This window comes from Bipolaris oryzae, assembly GCF_000523455.1.
Source record: "Bipolaris oryzae ATCC 44560 unplaced genomic scaffold scaffold_282, whole genome shotgun sequence".
NCBI lineage: Eukaryota > Fungi > Ascomycota > Dothideomycetes > Pleosporales > Pleosporaceae > Bipolaris > Bipolaris oryzae.
This window is the reverse complement of record NW_006911558.1, coordinates 1,059-20,555: the sequence shown is the minus strand read 5'-3', so window position 1 is coordinate 20,555 and position 19,497 is coordinate 1,059. Positions and strand designations below refer to the sequence as shown.

Below are 19,497 nucleotides of genomic sequence, written 5' to 3'. Positions count from 1 at the left end.
GATATCAAAAAGAGCAAGTTGAAGATCTGATTCAGGATAAGTTAATAGATGTTGACGTTGTTGAGACATAACGCGTTGTAGTATCGACGTTGACGCGCTGGTGGGAAGTGATCAGCTCGCTTGGGTGATCAGCTCGCTTGTGAACCACGTTAATATGTCTGTGCAAACAACAAATACGTCTTCTTAGCATATTCCACCGCACTCTTCTTCAACCTACCCACATCCACATCTTCCAGCTCCATCTTCTTCCTCAACTTCGCAATACTTTCTTCTCCTGCAGTCGGTTCAATAAACCGTTGTACATACAGCACATCGAAGAGCAACTGCTTAAGTCTGTAGACCTTGATCTCCGTCTCTTCTTCCTTCGTAGGACCAGACTCCTCCACATCCGTCTTTTCCTCCCCTCTCTCATCTTTCTCTTCTTCTTCCTCCTCCTCATCACCATTGATAGGACCTTGGCCAAGCGCAAAAATAGCATCAACCTGCCCCTCCACAACCCCCACCAACATTCCCGCCACCTTCCCCTTCATCACACCCACACTTCCGGGAGCCCAAAGATCACTCCCCACACCCGTCATCTTAGTATTCAAATCCCTCAAAAAGCGGAATGCACTGGGTGACGGCTGGGTAGGCAGTGGTGGCTGGCCCTCCCACAAAATATGGCTGTTTGATTTGATCTTCAGGGACTTGGCTAGCGAGGTCTTGTATGCTTCTAGCGTTGGTTGTGCGACGTGCAATGCTAGAGCTGCGTGGAGGGGTTCAAGGATGTTTGGGGTAAATGGGGAGGTGGGGGGTGTGGCTTTGTCTTGAAGTCTAAGTCGCGGGATGCGATCGCCTATTTCCCTGATGACGCGCAGGATGAAGGTTGCTTTTTGGATGGAATCGGTGCCCTCTGTCTTCTCAGAGGACTTGGTGATGGTAGATAGGCTTTTGCCGAGATTCTGCAGTGCTTCGCGTAGGGCTTCTTGTGTGCATTCTTCCAGCAACTTGGGATCGTCGTCGCTGAGGAGGGTTTGCTTCGAGTCACCAAGGTCGGAGTCGGAGTCTGAGCCTGCGTCGTCGGCAAAGGTGTCGTCCCAGCGGGCTTCCTTCATGCTCTTCACTATGCCTTTGACTTCGAGGACTGATGCCATCCAGTTGTCAAAGGCGGATGTGACGCTGATGACTGGGTCGTCTCGGCCTTGGTATGTGTTCAGGACTGTAGATTTGAATGATTGAGCGCCGTTAGAGAGGTCCGAGGCCTTGTCGATTGTATCCCAGAGACTGAGCGCCGAGGTTGCTTCGGATGCAGCCACTGTATCTAGCTGAGCCGTAAGTTCTGAAACAACAGTCTGCAGTCCATCTGTTCGTGACCGGACGATGCTTTCAAGCTTGTCGTTCATCATGTCGCGCAAATCGTCGAGTATGTTTGCCGACTTGACGCCCGCCATACGAGATCCAGAAAGAATCCATGTTTCAATCAATTCTTGCCGCAAGTCCGCAACCTCTTGCAATCGTTCTTCACCTTCTAGTGCCTTCTTGACGCCCTTTAGGAAAGCCGCAATGGCATCCCTAGACCAGCGATGTAGTATCCGCTCTGCTTCTGGTCGCTGCAACTCATCATGCCGTGGCCAGGGCGTGTAGTTGCGCGCCTCGTCGCCAAGCCACTGGTCGTGCACATCTAGATTCAGCTCATATAGGCCGCGGACATCAGGATCCTGAATCAAAGGATGCGCCTTCAGTTTTGCCAATGCTTCTGCCAACCTCCGCGGAAATATCGTCTGGGTATCGAGACATGTCTGAATGCATAGCTTGAGCGCATCAATACCGTGCCTCGCAAGCTCATTCCCACCCGCCTTGATCTCGCTATTCATCCTATCCAACCTCATCTTATGGAAATGATGCAGGGTATCGGTTGGTGTCGAGCTTGTAGCAAGCGCATAGGCACACATACTCTCCACTAGAGTTGCTGTTTCACCGACTGCACTCGATAGTCGCTTATCGATTCTTCGCAGCAGCTTCCTTCGTACAGACAACAGCCTCTCCCACAGCTGGTCCACAATCGCGGGCTTCGTCGCAGATTGGCTGAGGGCCTTGTGAAGTAGTCGTGAAATGACCAGGATCTTGGCAATGAGCAGATATGATCCCTCTCTTTTCATAAGGCGTGTCATCACCAGAGGCGCATTGCGCAGGACCGAGAGTTGGGACGCCAGCATGTACCGCTCCGCATCTGTCCTCTGTCAACCCAATGGTCCCTTCCAATGCAATGCGAGAGACTGACCACGACTCCGTATGTGAAAATCCATGTTCCCCGTATTATTTGATATCTTCTCCAAGCGCCTCGAGTTGCAACTCTGGCCTACTTTTGAAAGCTTGGTCTCTACTTGGCCCATTCGTACTTCCATATCGATGATCGTTTCGGCAGTATCGAGGAGGCTGCGGTAACTTGCTCTGCATACAGTTAGCATTGATTGCTCTCAATTGCATTCTCCTTGTGTCCAAATATCCATACCCCACGAGCGACCGCAGCTTCTCACGATTCTCATCAGCATTGTTGCGCAGCTGCTGTTCAAGTTTGCGAACCACCGGAATTGGATACTGGAACGCGTCTTCCCAGGTTTGAAAACTCCGTGGATCTGGCGCATCTGTCGCCATTGCTGCTATTTCTCGGAACGCGTGTATGGGTTGCGATGTGGTGCGCAAGATTACACGGCGAATGCTACGTTCCCACTATTCGTGCTTAGTCATCACGCTTTCAAGTAATACCCCATTTCAACGTAGTCACGAAAAAGGCAATAGCCAATGAAACACGATATCTGATGGGTATTCGAACAGCTCTAATATGAATTGTATTGGTGTTGAAACCAGAAAGGTCTATCTCTAGTATAAGTGATGGTATCAAAGGTTAAGCTCAGCGACTCCCGCACTATCCCAACTCCCTTAAAACATTCATTCCACCTCTGTGGTGTCATTGCCTAAATCTTCGCCAGTCCTCCTCCTTAGTTCACGCTCCACAGCTCGCAACATGATCTGAGCGTCGTCCAGCGTCAGCTCTTCTCCTCCCCTCATGCTTGCAAGCAACTCCGCAAATGCAGGGTCATCAGGTTCGATAATCTCAACTCTCCTGCCTTTGGTCCTCGACTTTGGTGGCGGGAGAGGCGCAAATGCCCTGCTGGTGCTGCCAAACTTGGCAATCATCTCTTCGTATTCGCCTTGTGGTGTGCTCTGGCTTGTGACCGCACCTCCAGCACCGAGACGCCAGACGTCTTCCTTGTCGTCATTTTGGAGTTCGTCATTGTCGATTTTGATAGCAGTCCGTATGACTACACTAAAGTCGCCGCCGCCTCCAACGTCAAGATAGCCGAGAACGCCAGAGTACAGGCCTCTTCTCTCGCCCTTTTCTACATCCTGTAGAATCTCGCACGACCGTTTCTTGGGTGCACCGGTCATACTTCCTGCAGGAAGACTCTCAACAAAGGCCTCGAAACCTAGGTAGGGTACGGAATGCTTGGTCGGCTTTTTGAAGGCAAAGTCTACAGGTTCTTCCCAATCGTCGGGTGTGGTTGGCTTATTAGAGCCACTAGGTACTGCGTCAACTACAGAGACTAGCTGCCACAGTGTTTCGTATTCCTCGACTTCCATAAGTTGGCTCACACGGACATTCTCTGAGCCGTATACACCATGCAATTGATGTCGAGTGAGATCGACAATCATGAGGTTCTCTGCCCGTTCCTTGGACGAAGAAAGAATCTCGTGAGCCATCTCAGCAGTTACACCAGGCTTCTTCTGTACCGTGCCTTTGATGGGTCGACACTGGGCAGTTTGCGACCTGTCCCAACTGATATATCTTTCCGGTGATGAGCTCAAGACATGAACATTGTGTATCCTCATGTATGCGCTAAATGGAGCGGGGTTCTGGCTGGCCAGGCGCTTGTACATGTTCCAGGAATGTTCGTTGTCCTCTGAACGCGAAATTCTGCAGGCAGTCGGTTTACGAGCACGGATCTCGTTGCGTGTGGTAAGGCAAAGCTCGTAGCTCTGGCCGTCTGCTATGGCCTCTTGACAGTTACGGACCTTTTCCGAGTATTCACCCTCACCAGCTTTGTATTGTCGGCAAGATTCAATGTACTGATCCATCGTACCATGTGTTTCGAACGGGTCCACTTCTGCCATAGCACTCGACCCTGGCGTGCTCTCCCGAGATTTCACACCAGCATGGTCGTACAGCCTTTCTATCGTCTCTTCAACCCAGTCTTGGTCAAAGGCTCCACGGATGCTCTGGACGTAAATCTTCTTGACCTGATGATCGAAGACTATGCTTCGGGTAATGTACGCAAAGCAAATGTCCGGATAAGCGGCTTCCTCATGCCCATGAATGCCAATAGTTTCCAGACCAGCTTCATACGACGCAAAACCCATGAGACCTCCCCAGAAAGGTGCCCACGTCGACCCTTGTGGTGGCGTAGATGGCTGGAGGCTCTTCATGACTTCTCGCACATATGGCCACGGGTCGTTTACTGTCCATTCGGTATGCAATTGGTCCTTGCCATCTCTGAGCTCCATTCTGCGGGATCCGGCATAGTAGTGCAAGCGGAGGGTCTCTTCAGGAATGACGAACCCGATAATGCTATATCTGCCGGTGCCTACGGCCATAGGTACCAGGTTTGACTGCAATCCGGACTCAAGAACCAATGCTTCCCCTCTTGTCAATTCGAACAGTTCACAGACATCGGCAACTGTAAGCCTTCCGCTTCCTGTAGTCGCACAGTGTACAGTGCTAGGCGCCAGGTCTGGTATCGTTTGCCCATCGCCATGTGCAATCAGCGATGCTAGCTCAAAGGGCGTAATGGTATCGCTGTCGAGATTTGCCGCAAAGCTAGCAGATGAGTATTTGCTCTGTTTCATGGCACCGTGAAAACCAAGTTCTCGTCGAAAATCCGCAAAGGTCATCGGGGAAGCTGGCGTATTTGGCATGAGAGTGTTTTTGGGAACATTGCGGAACATGCGCTTGCGGTTCCAAGCCTGGGCATCTTCCCACCAATTCTGGAAGAGACGTTTCCCTTCGTCGTTTGTGCAAATTGACTCTGGATGAAATTGGACCCCCCAGAACGGTTTTTGTGTATGCTTGACGCCCATGAGCACAGCGCCATTACGCTCACTGTCGAAATCCCACGCCAGCGGTTCGAGTTTGGGGCAAGTTTCCGTAGGTTCCCAGAGCTGGGCAGGGTACCGTACAGCTCGCTTGCTTTGGATGGGGTGGTCGAGCTTGACGTGAAGGGAGTGGTATTGTGTGGCCAAAAGATGCTCTACGCCCCGAAATATGGACTGGCCTTTGTGCAGAATGGTGGTTATGATACCATGTTTCGGCTCCTCAAGTCGTTCAATGTCGGCTCCAAAGGCAAGGCACATAGACTGGAACCCCAAACAGATGCCAAAAACAGGAACGATCTGCTCTTCTTGAAGACTCCAGAGCTCTTTCATCAGACCGACGTCTTTTTCGCATTTCGCCCAGCCGGGCCCGGGTCCGGCAATCACACCATCGAAGCTCTTTAGGTAATCCGTGAATGCCGAGTGCTGCTCATCATCTTTTATCTTTGTGAGATTTGGATCGTCAATAAAGACCTTGACGACATGCGCGTCGATGTTTTGCTCGACTATCGCGACAATGTTGTTTGAAAACGAATCGTAGGCGTCCAGGAATAAGATTCTCGGGCGTTGAGTCAGAATGGCAGGTGCCATGGCTCTGTACCACGTGTACAGTCGGGACACCACGAGACTTCCGAGTGTGACTTGTCTCCCCGATGGTTTTCCAGATATTCCCAATGTCCAGGTGCTGGGTTCGAATGTTGCTCGTGGTTTTGTTGCTTGTTTTCAAAAACTCCGACAACTGTCGATATGTCTGTAGTCGCTATTCCGTGATAACTCCGGAGAATGACCGAAGTAGGACCAAATGATGCCGAAAGGCCCGCCTTTGGGGGCTAGACGCCGAGGAACTTGTTCGATTAGTTGGGCCACACACTGTAGACTGAGAGTTGAGGACGGGAAGAGAGAGTGAAGAAGGAGTCGGTGAATGATAGTGACCCAACGAAACGCCACCAGGTGTGGGTGGAAGATATGCAGGGTCTTTGGCTGTAAAAGGCTAGAGGCTGAGGCATGAGTCGGGAAGGTACACTTTTCCCTGAACGGGAAGGTAGCGCATGCCGATTTGTTGTTCCACAGTTACACCCGCACCTGAAACCAGACTGTTGCCACCCTCGAAGAAGTTGGAGATTGGTCGCACGACTAATGCCGTGCAGGAGATGTCATGTGTATAGGATGTGTTTTATAGACGACGTTGATGGCTGTTTAGATGTAGTTTGTGGTGTCTCTTCATTTTTCGGTGGCCTGCCGGAGACCGGATCCTTTTGAGATACGTACCTGAGCGGGCAGCACGCTTGGGCCATATCAACACAAAGTTTGTAACACTGCCCAACACCTTAACCCGACTCCACCAGGTCAGCGCAATCCCTAGCCGAGCAATGTCCTGGTTGAAGCGACGAGCAGGCCCACTGATTGTGCTCGGCTCTTCAGCGCTTGGCGGTGCAGCATATCGTCTCGCCAGACCCGCCGATGCGTCCGATGCGACCTTGAACCCCCACACCTTCACGCAGTATACACTTGTAAGCAAGGAGCCCGTCTCATCGACCAGTGCCATCTTCACACTGCGCAATAGCAATGGCGTCTCAGATGCGGAAAGCATCAAGGAGGTATCGAAGCGCAGCGTTTGGAGCGTACAGATCAAGCAACCGCAACTACAGATTGCCCGCGCATACACACCATTGCCTCGCACGACCGATAGTACCAAGACGGGCGACGATGACCTGGGAGGTATGAGGTTACTTATACGCCAGGAGACGGGCGGCGAGGTCTCAACCTACCTGCACCGTCTCCCAGAGCAATCGACCATCGAACTGCGAGGGCCCAACACGGAGCTCAAGCTCCCCCGCGACATCATAGAGGTTATATTTCTAGCAGGTGGAACAGGCATAGCACCCGCGATGCAAGTCGCTCAGGCACTAGGGCGGCGGACGGGCAGCAAGATGCACATATTGTGGGCAAACCGGAAGCGCGAAGAATGCGTGGGCGGTGTCAGTGACGACAGTGGACAAGATCAGTATGGCCAGGATCGAATAGGATGGTGGAAGAGTCTGTTCGGCTCTCCCGTGCAAGCACCGCTCGTGGAACCACCGAGTGCTACGGAGAAGGGTGCCATTGTGACCGAGTTGGACACGCTCAAGAAGCGGAGCGAAGCCGCCACAAAAGGCTTGACTGTCAACTACTACGTCGACGAGGAAAAGACCTTTATTCAGCCCGGCGAAATAGAACAAAAGATACGGCGTCGCAGAGAGGAAGCCGGGTCCCGACTGATCATTGTTTCAGGCCCGGATGGTTTCATCGAATACTGGGCCGGCAGGAAGCTCTGGGCTAATGGCACCGAAGTTCAAGGCCCATTGGGAGGTCAGTTGAGCCGCATGGACCTAGGTGAGTGGAGAGTGGTCAAGTTATAAAAAGCTACGTAAGTCCGCAACGAGAAATGTTCTTGTTCTGCCATCTCTGCAGATGACTACGCTCGTAGAATGGACGGCATGATGAGTGTCTGTTTGACCGCCAAATATGGAATATATCCCAAGTGTCGATTATGCACGCTATACGCGGCGCAAAGATAGCATCAGCGACTTATTTACCTAAGCTTTCCGACTTTGCTGACTGGGTGTGCTCGGGCGGTGAGTTTGACACGCGGTCTGGGGTGGCTAGTAATGTATCGTGCTTGTGTAACTAGTTGCAGGGGTGTAGGAACGATTCCGCGCGCTGAATAATTCCACCGGTTGCGACTTCTTCGATTTTCAATCACAACTAGACTTATCTACGACATGACCTCTAGTTTGCATTCTCCGGTCATGTATCTCGGCAGGTTCTAATACTCTGTCTCCTGCTGCGCGGTTTCTGTTCTCGTCTCTTCAAACCTTACATTACACGCCACGCCTGCAACATGGGTAAAGATATTGATGCCGAACTCGGCACTGCCCACTCTCAGCCAATCAGCGAAAAGGATCCCAATGCCCGACCAGAGTGCTTCAAATCGCTGTTACAAGAATGTCTGTTTATTGCATCGGTGACCATGGCTGTTGCCATGACGAGTTTCTTGCAGGGTACGGTCACCGTTATGAGTTCGTTCGCGGCGCGAGATCTGGACATGACCAATGCGGAGCTTTCCTGGATGAATGCTGCCACATCGTAAGAATGACCCGATATCAAGTGCAAGATTGCATGACTAACAAGACATACAGACTCACGGCTGGTTCGCTACTGCTTTTCTTCGGCAGCATCGCTGATCTCTTTGGACGCAAATCCATGTTTATCGCGTCCATGTTCTTCTTTTCCGTTTTCTGCTTGGGAGCCGGCTTCTCTCAAAACGGCATGACACTTGACGTACTCTGTGGTGTCCTAGGCATCTTCTCTGCCGCAGCTGTGCCTCCTGCTCAGGGAATGCTGGGTGTCATCTATGCCAGGCCTAGCCAAAGGAAGAACAGAGCTTTTGGCTGCTTTGGTGCAGGCAATCCCATGGGCTTCATTTTCGGGACGATCCTCGCTGGTGTCTTCACGAAGGTGTTCAATTGGAGAGCTGGTTTCTTCCTATTGGCTATCGTGTATTTTTGTACCAGTATCATTGCCGCGTTTACGGTGCCCGATGATACGACATCAAAACAGACATTCAACACAGAGACTATGAGAAAGCTAGATCTTCCGGGAACGGCGCTGACGATTTTTGGCATTGGCATGTTCTGTGCTGCATTAAGGTATGGTTACATCTCGAAGTTAGGGAGACTGCAAGCTGACATTCTTCATAGTCTTGCCGGAAATGCGCCACAGGGTTGGAAGACGCCCTATGTCCTTGTTTTGTTGATACTAGGAGCCATTCTGATGGTTGCATTCGTCGTATGGGAGTTCAAGTACCCATATGCGATGATTGATATGAAGATATGGCGCGATCGAGACTTTTCCTTAGTAAGTCGTACCATGTTGTGGAATTTCTGTGTCGAAATCCAATTGGGAAGCTTCACAACATTACCTGCTACAGCCTGTCATGATCTTGATACTAACGACATGCGACAGCTAATGGGAATTCTCGCTCTCGCCACTCTTGGATTCCCAGTCTTGATCTTCTGGATGGCACTCTATTTCCAGCGGGTGCAGGGATACAGTGCCCTTATGACTGGCGTTCACATGCTTCCCATGGCCATTGTGGGTCTGACCGCAAACGCAGTGGCTGCCTTGGTCCAGCACAAAGTATCTAACAAACTCCTTGTTGGTATTGGATCAACTGCTCTCACCCTTTCTTTTACACTGGCAGCACTCCAGAGAGACGGAGATTCGTACTGGGCATTTGCTTTCCCAGCACTCTGCCTCTGTGTTGTTGGTATCGACTTCGAGTTCATTGTGGCAAATGTGAGTTTTATCGCCAGACTTTTGCACTTGCCCCACAGTTCTGTCCTAACCATCCGCAGATGTATGTTTTGTCTTCGATGCCACTCGACAAGCAATCCATTGCAGGTTCGCTCTTCCAGACGATATCCCGTCTATGCAACGCTATTGCTTTTGGGATCGCGACGGCAATCTTTGATAGTGTACAGAAAAGTCCAGCAAAATCGGGTTACTACGCCGGCAACGCTGCCGAGCCCTACTCTTTTACCCTATGGTTCGCCGCTGCAGCCGCATTTCCTGGCATGCTGCTCTTTCCCTTTCTAAGGATCGGAACGCAGGGTCACACAGGCGATACTAGACGGGGAAAGCAGACTAGCGAGCGGGATGATGAGCCGGAAGGCGGACGGGGTGGGGGCAGTGAGCATGCCGTGATAACCGATGCTACTACAGATGGAAAGAGTGTACATGTTCAGGACACCGAAAAAATAAGATGACAGTAGATGATTCAAATCCAAAGTTTTGCACATACTGCGCAGTTCAAGCACATAGATCCCCACTAAAAGTTCATTCAACCCAATCGTCCAAACAACCAAAATCTGACCATCTCCCTACTCAGCCTCACCTCTACTTTCCACCGGAACATCCCCCGCCCCTCCCTCCCATCAAAACCCCAACCAAAACCAAAATACAAACTACACAAAATACCACTCAGAAACCTTTCACCCCCTCCTATCCCATCCACAAACGCGCACACACACAAACCCTCTTCGCTTCCCCTTCCCCCTCTTTCCCCTTCATCCCGCGGCACTTTCCTTTCCTTCCCCTTCCCCTTCCCCACGCCACGCCAATCCAATCCCCAACCCAACTAAACCCAAACCAAGACCCTAAAATCCTGCACTTAGCGGCCAACCCGCCCCCAGAAAAACCGCGGGATCTAAAGCGTGCACTGTTGCACACACACACACACACACACACACACACGCGCGCGCGTAGATCTAGGCCCGAGAACCGATTGATCTTAGACGGGTGGGTTCGTTCGTGCGTTTGCGTTTGCGTTTGCGTTCCTCCTCCTCCCCCTTCCCCCCGTGCCGCAAGAACCACTAGCCCCACTTAGGTTTGCCGAATAAAATGTACGCTACTGGGACGGGGAATACGGGGGCCGGGGGGAGGGGGGGATTATAGTGGGAGTAGGTGGGGGAGGGGAGGGGTAATGCCTTGGTATTCTATTCACATAAATTTATATATATATATATATGTGTGTGTGTGTGTCTATTGTATGTTTGAGACTTTATAATTTGATAGTGAGAGATGCGAGGAGAAGGATAGGAACTCTGCGCGTTGAATATGTATATATATATATATATATTTCCCTTAGTTACCTTAGTAATACAAAATGTGTGTGCGGTAAAAGGTGAGTGAGATGTACGTTTACTTTTTTGAGCGAACAGGAGAAGAAGAAGGTGTAAACCGCGCCCTGCCTTTATCTAGAATGCTCCAAACGTGAAAAAATGGTGAAGATACCGCCTGATTCCGTGCCTTTCTCTTCGCTGCTAAAAAAGCCACGGGTGTGTGTGTGGGTGTGTGAAAGGGTTACGAAGTATCCATACTCTGCACCCCATCGTCTTCCACCTCCTGCTGCTGCCGCTGGTCCACCTTCAACCTTTCCACCTCCGCCCTCAACATCTCAATCTCCCTCTCTTGCGCCCTCATCTTTTCCAGCGCCATCTCAATCAACCTCGCTTTATTCACCGTCTTCTTCTCCCCGGCTGCAACACTTGACCGCCTACTCTTATCATCCCCCTCCTCCCTATCCTCCGCTATACTACTTCCTCCACCCCCACCAACCCCAATACTATTCGAATCCTCCTCCCTCCCCCGCATAACAACAAAGCACGTCGTCCCACTCCCAAACGTGACTTCGCCGTCTAGCAAAAACTCGGCGAGATCGACCATGGCGTTCTTCATGCGGTCGCGCCGGGCTTGCTCGGCGGCGCGGTGCGTGGCGCGCTTCATCATGACGCCTGAGGCCATTGCGGTGCTGAAATGGAGCCCCATTTCGAGGTGTTGGCCTGAGGAAATGAGTTCGTAGTTTGATTTTGAGGCGAGGAGGTCGGCCTGGGGGGTTATTACGCCGCCGGCGCCTTAGCCGCATACATTAGTATTCGTTCATAGTTTTGGGGCAAGGGGGGATTTCCGGGGAACACACCATTTCGATCGGCAGAAGATATACTGCTGCCTCGACGTGCTATGGGAACTTTGTTGGGAGGTGGGATGGAGGAGGCGTGGGATATTGAGGATATGGTACTTGCGGTGTCTGCTGCTATGGAGGGGGAGCGCATTGAGGAGACAGTAGGGGAGGTGATGGATTGAGAGGCTATTGAGGGGGTTTTGGTGGGCCGTACGGGGTGTATGGGTATTTGAACTTGTGGTTGGATCTGTTGCTGGATTGGTTGTGGTTGTGCCTGTGGTTGGATATTACTGGGTTGGACATGTTGCTGCTGCTGTTGCTGCTGCTGTTGCTGCTGCTGTTGCTGTTGGGCACTCTCTCGAACTGGACTGTATCTCCTCCTCTTCTTGAAAATCTGTGGCCATGTCCTGCTCAGTGGGCCGCGGTGATGACTGCTTTCGTTCCGGTCGGCGACCAGCGGGCCGTTTGGATGTGGGTAGGGCTGCATGATTTGGATTCCGATTCTGGGGGACGAAAGAAGCAGGAATTGAGAGGAGAAACTTGGCGGGGTTTGGTTGATTTGTTACAAATATTCTTTGTTGGCAATAAAGTTGATATGATGTCAAATTCCGCCGTATGGGGTCCGGTCACGCACACGGGCCCGACGTGTCAGATTTGGCTGGACCTGAGGCTAGCAGGACATCACTAGGGGGAAGTGTGATGCAGCGGCGAAGGGGTGTCGCTAGCAAGCAGAGCAAATGCCAAAGGGCAGAACAGAAAACACGGGGAGAGGCGGCGGGACTGGGGGAGAGGGAGAGAGAGGGTGTGATTAGTTGGAGTTGGGCATGTGTGGCAGTGGTTGAGCGGGTAAGAGTGAGATTATGCGTGCGAAGCGGACCGGCTTTGGCCTCATCCATGGGGCGAGGAGGCGTATGCGTAGTTGAAGGCGGGATCTGGAACGAGTTCCGCACCCATGCTTGCGCGTGCCCTCCGTTAAAAAGCAACGGGCGTATGCAGTGAGCATGGCAGCGAGTGAAGCTTTGGCTTGGCGGATTAGCAGAGAGGCACATGCGGGCCAGCCAACCACACGCCGCCGCGAGGGCACATGGCCGCCAAGCCAGCGACACATGGCGGAGAGGCCCCCTGCTGCAAGCCCAGCGCGCCGAGTGCTTAGCTGCCACGACTATGGCCCAAGGAGTGACATCTGCCTTCTCTGCTGCCCTTCCAATTCACCCTCCGCCGCCATGGGGCTAGCCGCATGCTTCCGTGCTGGGACTTTGCGGGGTTACCTTCTTCATTCGGGGCTACCCTCTGGCTCCACCCCGAGCCCCCATATCACCAAGCCATCAATCGGCGCTCAGCACCATCGCACGTGTGCTCCCCCCATGCTGACTTGCGAGTGGAGACTCTTATCTACCGTCCTGTCAATCAAACCAGCCCACTGCTTTTTATATCCTGCTGTCGCTCAAGTCGCCACAGAATAATTCGGTTTCAATATTCGCTGCAAAATACGCCAAATGATGCCATCCCACGTCTAGTTCGAGCTGTTCATCCTGCTAACCAATTCGTGGCTGTCGTGCCTCTCCTTCCTGTTGCCCCGAGCTCCAGGGATATATTCCAGGTCCTCCTCGCCGTCGTCCTCGTCGTCCTCGTCCTCTATGTCCATGTCCAGTACCTCCTCGCTGAGCATCTTGGGGTTCAGAGAGAACGCTCCCTTGGGAATAAAGGTGCTCACCATAACCAACACCGATATGATGGTGAACTGCACGCCCGCCACGTTCAAGATGGCCCCGTGAATCTCGTCGTTGTCTCGGTCCGAGATGCGATCGATGTATGTTCCCAAGCACGCAGATGCAATGGCGTACATGACAATGTACGTGCTGTAGAGAAATGCCATGACGGCCCCCAGTGCCGAGACATTCTGCGACTTGGACTCGATTCGAGCAAGCGACGCCTGGATATATGCCGCCAGAGACACATCACCTGCAGCCCATCCAAAACTGATGGGCAAAAAGGTCGCTGCCACGATCCACGCCTGTGCCACGTCGTTGCGTGGAGGACGCCAGTAGGGCAGATACCACACAATCAGCAGACCAAGTGCGTCCAGTCGCAGCCATGGTATCGGCGTCTGCACCAAGTTTGTGAACATGAAGACAAACAGGGCCCCCAATAGTTCACCAAAGTTCGACCCTCCCACCATGATTTGTGACCAGGCCGAGTTTCCAAAGTACCGCCGCGCAACTGCAGGCGCAATAGCATTCTCTAGGTATCGATGGGCGTAAAGTGCAATTGCATATCCGGGCAGCAGCCAGACAAACTTGCGATGTGTGAAGATGAGTTTGGCACCCGTTCCCACCGACTCGAAAAAGAGGTAGAAGCCACTAATGACAGCCTTGACATAGTTGGGCTCGCCCTCGGTCACCGACGCTCGGCTTTCCCTTGGGATGCTTTCCTCGTGGATAAAGTACCAGAGAATCGATGCGGCAGCGAAGAAGATGGGTGTGATGACGAAGCTGAAGTTGTTGCCGAGGCGTGGAATGAGGGCCAGTGCCGTACAAAAAGCACCTGCTGTCCCACTCGTCTCGTAGAAAATGTGCACCAACGAGTCCATCCGGCGGAGCTTCTGAATGTTGCCACCCACGAGATCTCGGGGTATGACGCGTCGGATCAGTTCAACCATCCCGTAGACTATGCCACAGACGCAATCTAATACTCATCAGCACATGTTGCGCAGCACTTCGGATAGGGTCATGCTTACAGATGGGTATCATCGCGTCCGTGTCGTAGTCGCCGTAGTAGCTAAAGTCATCTTTGGGCCATCCGCGCGGCATAAATCTACCACCAGTTGCGGCATCGAGTATCAGCAACAGACTGCTCATGAACCCAAACACGAGCACTGCGCAAGCTAGCACGTTCTTGGTCGGATACCGCTTAATCAGAGGTGCAATCAGGATGGACCCTATGCACTGAAATGCCTGGTTCAGGCCTGTCAACACACCGACGCGCTGAAATGTGATGGAAACGTGCGTCGTCTTCTCCAGTTCGTCGTATCGATTCGTGGCGAGTGCGATGACTGATCCGTTGAACGCCTCGAGCCCGAACTTGTACATCATAATGCCGGCAATGTAAATGGCAATGTTGCGGCGCTCTAGAGGCGTGTAAATGTTCCATGTTTCTCGGACGACAGCAATGGGTCGGACCATGTCGACGATCAAAGCACACAAGCGTGCGGCAGCAGTGCTACAGAGAGCAAAAGCGAATCCGCAAATGCGGAGAGACCTTGTTTATACGTCCAGAATGCCGGAACGCTGGTGTTGACAAAACTAGCCAATGAAATCAAGAGAAGCCTGCATGTGGAGTTACCGGTTCGCTACAGGCATGCGTGAGTAGTGACGGATCACAACAGCCGAATCTGTGACGAGGAGGCATCTCAAGAGCCCACGAATTCACGCTCTTGGGAGACGGCGGAGCGCTGCTCTTCAAGGCCAAGTGGTACCATGGCACCGCCCTAGTCCGAATGAGGCTCGGCATTCTCGTTGGATTCTGACCAGTCAGACCCCCCACGTGGCTGACATACCATGTCTGGGCAGACCAGGGCATTCGCCTCAGCCGTAAGAATGGTCGCGACAGTCGTAATGCACGCGAGCAAAAACTCCTTCATGACTTCTTGTCATACCAAGGGGCTGGATACAACAATCTGGGCTATATTGCCAATTCTTGATTGACAAAAAAAATTGCAGGTGGAAAGTGTTGGTGAATTGAGGCGTTCAATTGCCCGGGTCAAGATTAACATAATTTTTGCCCTCTTCTATCAAAAAGATGGAATACTAACAACTAGTAGCTTGGGCCAGACCTTGGAACTCGCCAAGTCAGCCCTTTCAATTAATCCTTGGGCTTTGCGTGACATTGTGGCAGTGCCAGGCAGGGTTGGAACAGCCTTAGTGAATTGGCGTGGTCTCGAATGTTCCTGCATTAGGCTTGTGGATCCCTTTGACCCTTGACAGTCGAGTAGATTGTAAGACGACATGCTTTTCCTGATTCAGAGTGTGACGGATGAGATTGTGGCTGCATGAGACACCGCACGTAGCAGATGGAGCTGCAGAGATGCTCAGCATTCAGACTACGCAGATGATAAGCGAATAAAGTAGAGATGCTGTGATCCTTCTGGCAGCCTCCTATCTTCAGCCAGTCGAATGACCGGACCGTGAACTAGTTGATAGGCCGGCCTGCTAGTGCCTAGAGCCTTTACATAAACGTTGAATACTGCATCCTCAAGGATTCGGCAGGGCTTCGTATAAAAGTATGTAGTGGTATATGGATGCGGACAGGTAACGCGTCGTGGCTATCGCAGGGTATCGGCACGCTCTTGAGCGCAGAGTGAGTGCAAAGTAGGGAATTATTCCGAATCGTCTTCCTTGTATCGCCTGGCCTCCTTGGCCTTTTCAAGTTTCTCCTCGTCTTCAGCTTCTCTCTTGGCAAGGCTCTCGCGCATTCTTTCCTCCTGCTTCCTCCAGTGGCTGCCCTCTTCGTAGTCTTCGCTGATGCCCAGCGCCTTGCGCAGCCTCTCGCTCTCTTCCATCTTCGCCTTGGCCAGATCGTGGACCTGATGCGATTTGAGTCGCTTTGCATTCGGTCCCAAGTCTCTGCCGTCCTTGCGCTCCTGGTCTAGTTTGCGACGCAACGCTTCGCACTGGTCGTCGATTTCGTCTTCGTCAACACCCTCATCTTCGAGCTTGTCGCGCAGCTCGAGAACCTTGACTTCAATTTCACGCTTCGCTTCGTGCTCGAGGATCTCGGCGTCTGGCTGCCTTGGGCGGTGTTTGGCTTGGTCCCAGTCTTTTGGGTAGGGCTGGATCTTGTCGCGTGGTCTGAGGAGCGATCGGTTCTTCTGCACGTAACCCGAGGTACCGCTACCTCTTGGGGTGGTAAGGCCTACATTGTCGGCCATGGTCTGAAATTTGATGATGTGCAAGGTGAAGGTATCGTGTCGGTCAGAACGATGGCCAAGGATCACTACTGGTTTGCGGCGAGCTCGGAGGTGAGGAAAGGCCCGAGCTTGCCTAGTGACGGAATGGCAGTTGCCCCACCAAAACTTTCCCTTGACTATGAAGACTCACCCAGCAATGGAGTCATTACTCTGCCTGGCACCTGTTTGCCATTATTCTGGACACTATTCCACCCCAAACTTGATTCGCCATGAGTGCAAAAAATAATACGAGTGAAAATGTCTCCGCTGGACCCGTGGAAATGGGATATACCGAGTTGCCCTTCCCCCCAGTCACCAAACAGCACATCTTGAACTGCTCCTACCACAGTTGGCACCCAAAGTTAGTCATATCCCACGATTTAGCGTGTTCTGTATTCTAATTTCAATAGATATCGTGCCGTAACGCCCAAAGCGCGCCTCATCCCTCTTCCATCCGCCTTTCTCGAATACCTTCGGTCAGACGGCATCGTCCTGCCTCCCGAAGAGAGCGACGACCCCTCATGGTCAGACAACGACAGTGGCATCTTCTCGGGCGCGGACAACAACGACGACGATGCTGAGGAGAGTATAGATCCCAGCGCAGAGTGGCGCGACACCCACGAGGCAATCGAGCGCACCATTGAGGAGCTGGGCGGCAAAGTCGCTCCCAAGCTCAACTGGAGTGCGCCAAAGGATGCGACATGGATAGCAGCAACCAACAGCATGGAATGCCGTACGCCAAACGACATCTACCTACTCCTCAAAAGTAGCGACTTTGTCACCCACGATCTTGCACATGCCTTTGACGACACAGCCGATCAGTCCATAACGCCAGACCCGGCAATTCCATACCATCTCGTACTGCGAAAGTGGATCACGCTTAACCCCAGCGTCGAGTTCCGATGCTTTGTGCGCAACAGACGGCTGATTGCCCTATGCCAGCGAGACTTGAACCACTTTGACTTTCTGTTCAATATGCAGGATAAGCTACGAGACCTGATCCAAGACTTCTTCGACGCTAAACTGCGCGATACATTCCCAGACCCAAACTTCACTTTTGATGTATACGTGCCGCCGCCCCATGATAAGGTCTGGGTTGTTGATTTCAATCCCTGGGCTGTACGAACAGACCCATTGGTCTTTTCGTGGATGGAATTGCTCACCATGGACGTACCAGAGGCAGCACTAGCCGAAGAGACGACTGTGCGTCTGAAGATAGCTCAGCCAGAAGCCAAGAGCGAGTCTGTTCCAGTGCCCAATGACGTGTTGGAGGAGGACGACCTCTCAGACGACAATGACATTGAGGAAGTTTGGCAGCCAGAGTTCCGACTGGTACGGAGAGACGACCCAGAGGCGTATGGTTTCACAACTCCGCAGTATAGCGCTCACAAGTTGCCCAAAGATGTAGTGGACGCGAGCAGGGGAGGCGAAGGCCAACTGAGAGAGTTTGCCATGCAGTGGGAACAGGCCCAGAAATTGGCTGAACAACAAAGGGCAGAAGATAGCGAAGAAGATTAGATTTTTGTGTGTATAGTGGGTCGTGTTGCGGTTATGGACGCGGGGTGATAACCATTCTGGAATCCGTGTAAACTATCTGAAAGAATTATCATTCCGGAATCCATGTGAAGTCGGTTCACTCATCCTCCTCGTCCTGCTCCTTCTGGTCCTTCTCTTCCTCCTTTCCTCCCTCTATCTTCTCCTCCTCTTTTGCCATCTCGTTTCCCGGGTTGACGGGCTCCGCCTCTTCCTCTGCCTTTACTTTCTTCTTTTACTAGTCTAAGGCTAGAGTATTGTTTTTGCGCTTCTCTAGGAAGTATGCGGTCTCAGAAATTGCTTTCTTAGCCCCTCGGTCCATATCTGTGGGATATTTGCCCAAGACTTGCGACTTCTTAATCTAGAGCAAATTATCTCGGATTACATCTCCTGTTCGCAGGATGATCTTGTTCCTAGAAGGATCTAGTTTTCCTTTAATGATTTTAGGTTTACCCTTATACTTAAGAATCGTCCTAGTTCGGATAACATTCTCGTTAAGTTGTAAGACAATAATCTTTAACTCGAATGCGAAGTTCATGGTAGTACCCCCTTCTTTGCCTTTGCCTTCTTTGCCTTTTGCATTCTGGGATGTCTCGCATAAGGGGCATGTTTTGAATGAGTGGTGGAGGTATGAATCGAAACTGGCACCCGCTTCAATGAGGAGGTTCGTATTGCATCTCCAAGCCTTTTGATTCTCGGGTATCTGCGTGCTTGGTACGGCTTTGGGAATAATTAGTGGGTGAATACCCTGGAAATCTGCCGACCCCTTACTCCTCTTTCTCGCTCTGTGATGGTCCAGGATATACCATACATCTCCCCTCTCCATAGAGTTCTGTAGTTTCTTTACTTTCTTTGGGTCGTCGGACCGGAGGATCACTGGTCGTGCCCGGCTAACTGAAGTGCTGTTATCTTTCGTCGTGCTGGAATGAGTGTTGGTCGCGCTGGGATGTTTTGCGATTAGTTCTGGGTTGACCGGCTTGTTCTCGATCTTGGTCCTGGTTTTCTCGATGTGCTTTTTGCGAATGTGTTTCATGTTGGTCAGGAATCCTTGCTGTTTGGTGATTTTGGTCAGTAGGAAATGAAACTTGTTGTTAATCTGGACACTTCTAGGAAACTCTATAGGTGTAAATTCTACGCCTAAATCCTTGGCTGAGTTATGTATCTCTTCCTGGGTCGCGGCAGCGTGCTCTTAGTGCGTTGTGTAGACGCTTAATGCTGTATCGTAGCTGACATCCTAGTGTATATATGTATATATATATGTATGTGTGTATATATATATGTGTATATATATATGTATGTGTGTATATATATATGTGTATATATATATGTATGTGTGTATATATATATGTGTATATATATATATGTGGGTATATATATATGTGTATATATG

The 19,497-nt window shown here is 51.6% G+C and overlaps 9 protein-coding genes across 9 annotated transcripts; 4 read left to right on the top strand and 5 right to left on the bottom strand.

Moving 5' to 3' along the window:
- Positions 1-149: 149 nt before the first annotated feature.
- COCMIDRAFT_109703 (uncharacterized protein) lies at positions 150-2,634 on the bottom strand (the record flags this gene model as incomplete). Its single annotated transcript, XM_007695213.1, has 3 exons — positions 150-2,209; positions 2,261-2,430; positions 2,492-2,634. The coding sequence occupies 3 exons, from the start codon at positions 2,632-2,634 to the stop codon at positions 150-152; spliced, it is 2,373 nt and encodes a 790-aa protein (XP_007693403.1).
- Positions 2,635-2,928: 294 nt separating this feature from the next.
- On the bottom strand, positions 2,929-5,718 carry COCMIDRAFT_9975 (uncharacterized protein; the record flags this gene model as incomplete). The annotated part of the gene is made up of 1 exon (XM_007695212.1): positions 2,929-5,718. One exon carries the CDS (start codon positions 5,716-5,718, stop codon positions 2,929-2,931), a length of 2,790 nt encoding a protein of 929 aa, XP_007693402.1.
- A 779-nt stretch (positions 5,719-6,497) lies between these two features.
- On the top strand, positions 6,498-7,526 carry COCMIDRAFT_109691 (uncharacterized protein; the record flags this gene model as incomplete). The annotated part of the gene is made up of 1 exon (XM_007695211.1): positions 6,498-7,526. One exon carries the CDS (start codon positions 6,498-6,500, stop codon positions 7,524-7,526), a length of 1,029 nt encoding a protein of 342 aa, XP_007693401.1.
- Positions 7,527-8,008: 482 nt separating this feature from the next.
- On the top strand, positions 8,009-9,935 carry COCMIDRAFT_109683 (uncharacterized protein; the record flags this gene model as incomplete). The annotated part of the gene is made up of 5 exons (XM_007695210.1): positions 8,009-8,253; positions 8,307-8,816; positions 8,868-9,024; positions 9,133-9,465; positions 9,525-9,935. 5 exons carry the CDS (start codon positions 8,009-8,011, stop codon positions 9,933-9,935), a joined length of 1,656 nt encoding a protein of 551 aa, XP_007693400.1.
- Positions 9,932-10,555, top strand: COCMIDRAFT_109701 (uncharacterized protein; the record flags this gene model as incomplete). Its single annotated transcript, XM_007695209.1, has 1 exon — positions 9,932-10,555. One exon carries the CDS (start codon positions 9,932-9,934, stop codon positions 10,553-10,555), a length of 624 nt encoding a protein of 207 aa, XP_007693399.1.
- Positions 10,556-11,031: 476 nt separating this feature from the next.
- COCMIDRAFT_41534 (uncharacterized protein) lies at positions 11,032-14,811 on the bottom strand (the record flags this gene model as incomplete). Its single annotated transcript, XM_007695208.1, has 3 exons — positions 11,032-11,582; positions 13,166-14,314; positions 14,367-14,811. 3 exons carry the CDS (start codon positions 14,809-14,811, stop codon positions 11,032-11,034), a joined length of 2,145 nt encoding a protein of 714 aa, XP_007693398.1.
- A 1,193-nt stretch (positions 14,812-16,004) lies between these two features.
- On the bottom strand, positions 16,005-16,556 carry COCMIDRAFT_30917 (uncharacterized protein; the record flags this gene model as incomplete). The annotated part of the gene is made up of 1 exon (XM_007695207.1): positions 16,005-16,556. The coding sequence occupies one exon, from the start codon at positions 16,554-16,556 to the stop codon at positions 16,005-16,007; it is 552 nt and encodes a 183-aa protein (XP_007693397.1).
- A 299-nt stretch (positions 16,557-16,855) lies between these two features.
- On the top strand, positions 16,856-18,092 carry COCMIDRAFT_30916 (uncharacterized protein; the record flags this gene model as incomplete). Its single annotated transcript, XM_007695206.1, has 2 exons — positions 16,856-16,935; positions 16,985-18,092. 2 exons carry the CDS (start codon positions 16,856-16,858, stop codon positions 18,090-18,092), a joined length of 1,188 nt encoding a protein of 395 aa, XP_007693396.1.
- Positions 18,093-18,580: 488 nt separating this feature from the next.
- COCMIDRAFT_30915 (uncharacterized protein) lies at positions 18,581-19,140 on the bottom strand (the record flags this gene model as incomplete). The annotated part of the gene is made up of 2 exons (XM_007695205.1): positions 18,581-18,597; positions 18,654-19,140. 2 exons carry the CDS (start codon positions 19,138-19,140, stop codon positions 18,581-18,583), a joined length of 504 nt encoding a protein of 167 aa, XP_007693395.1.
- Positions 19,141-19,497: the final 357 nt, after the last annotated feature.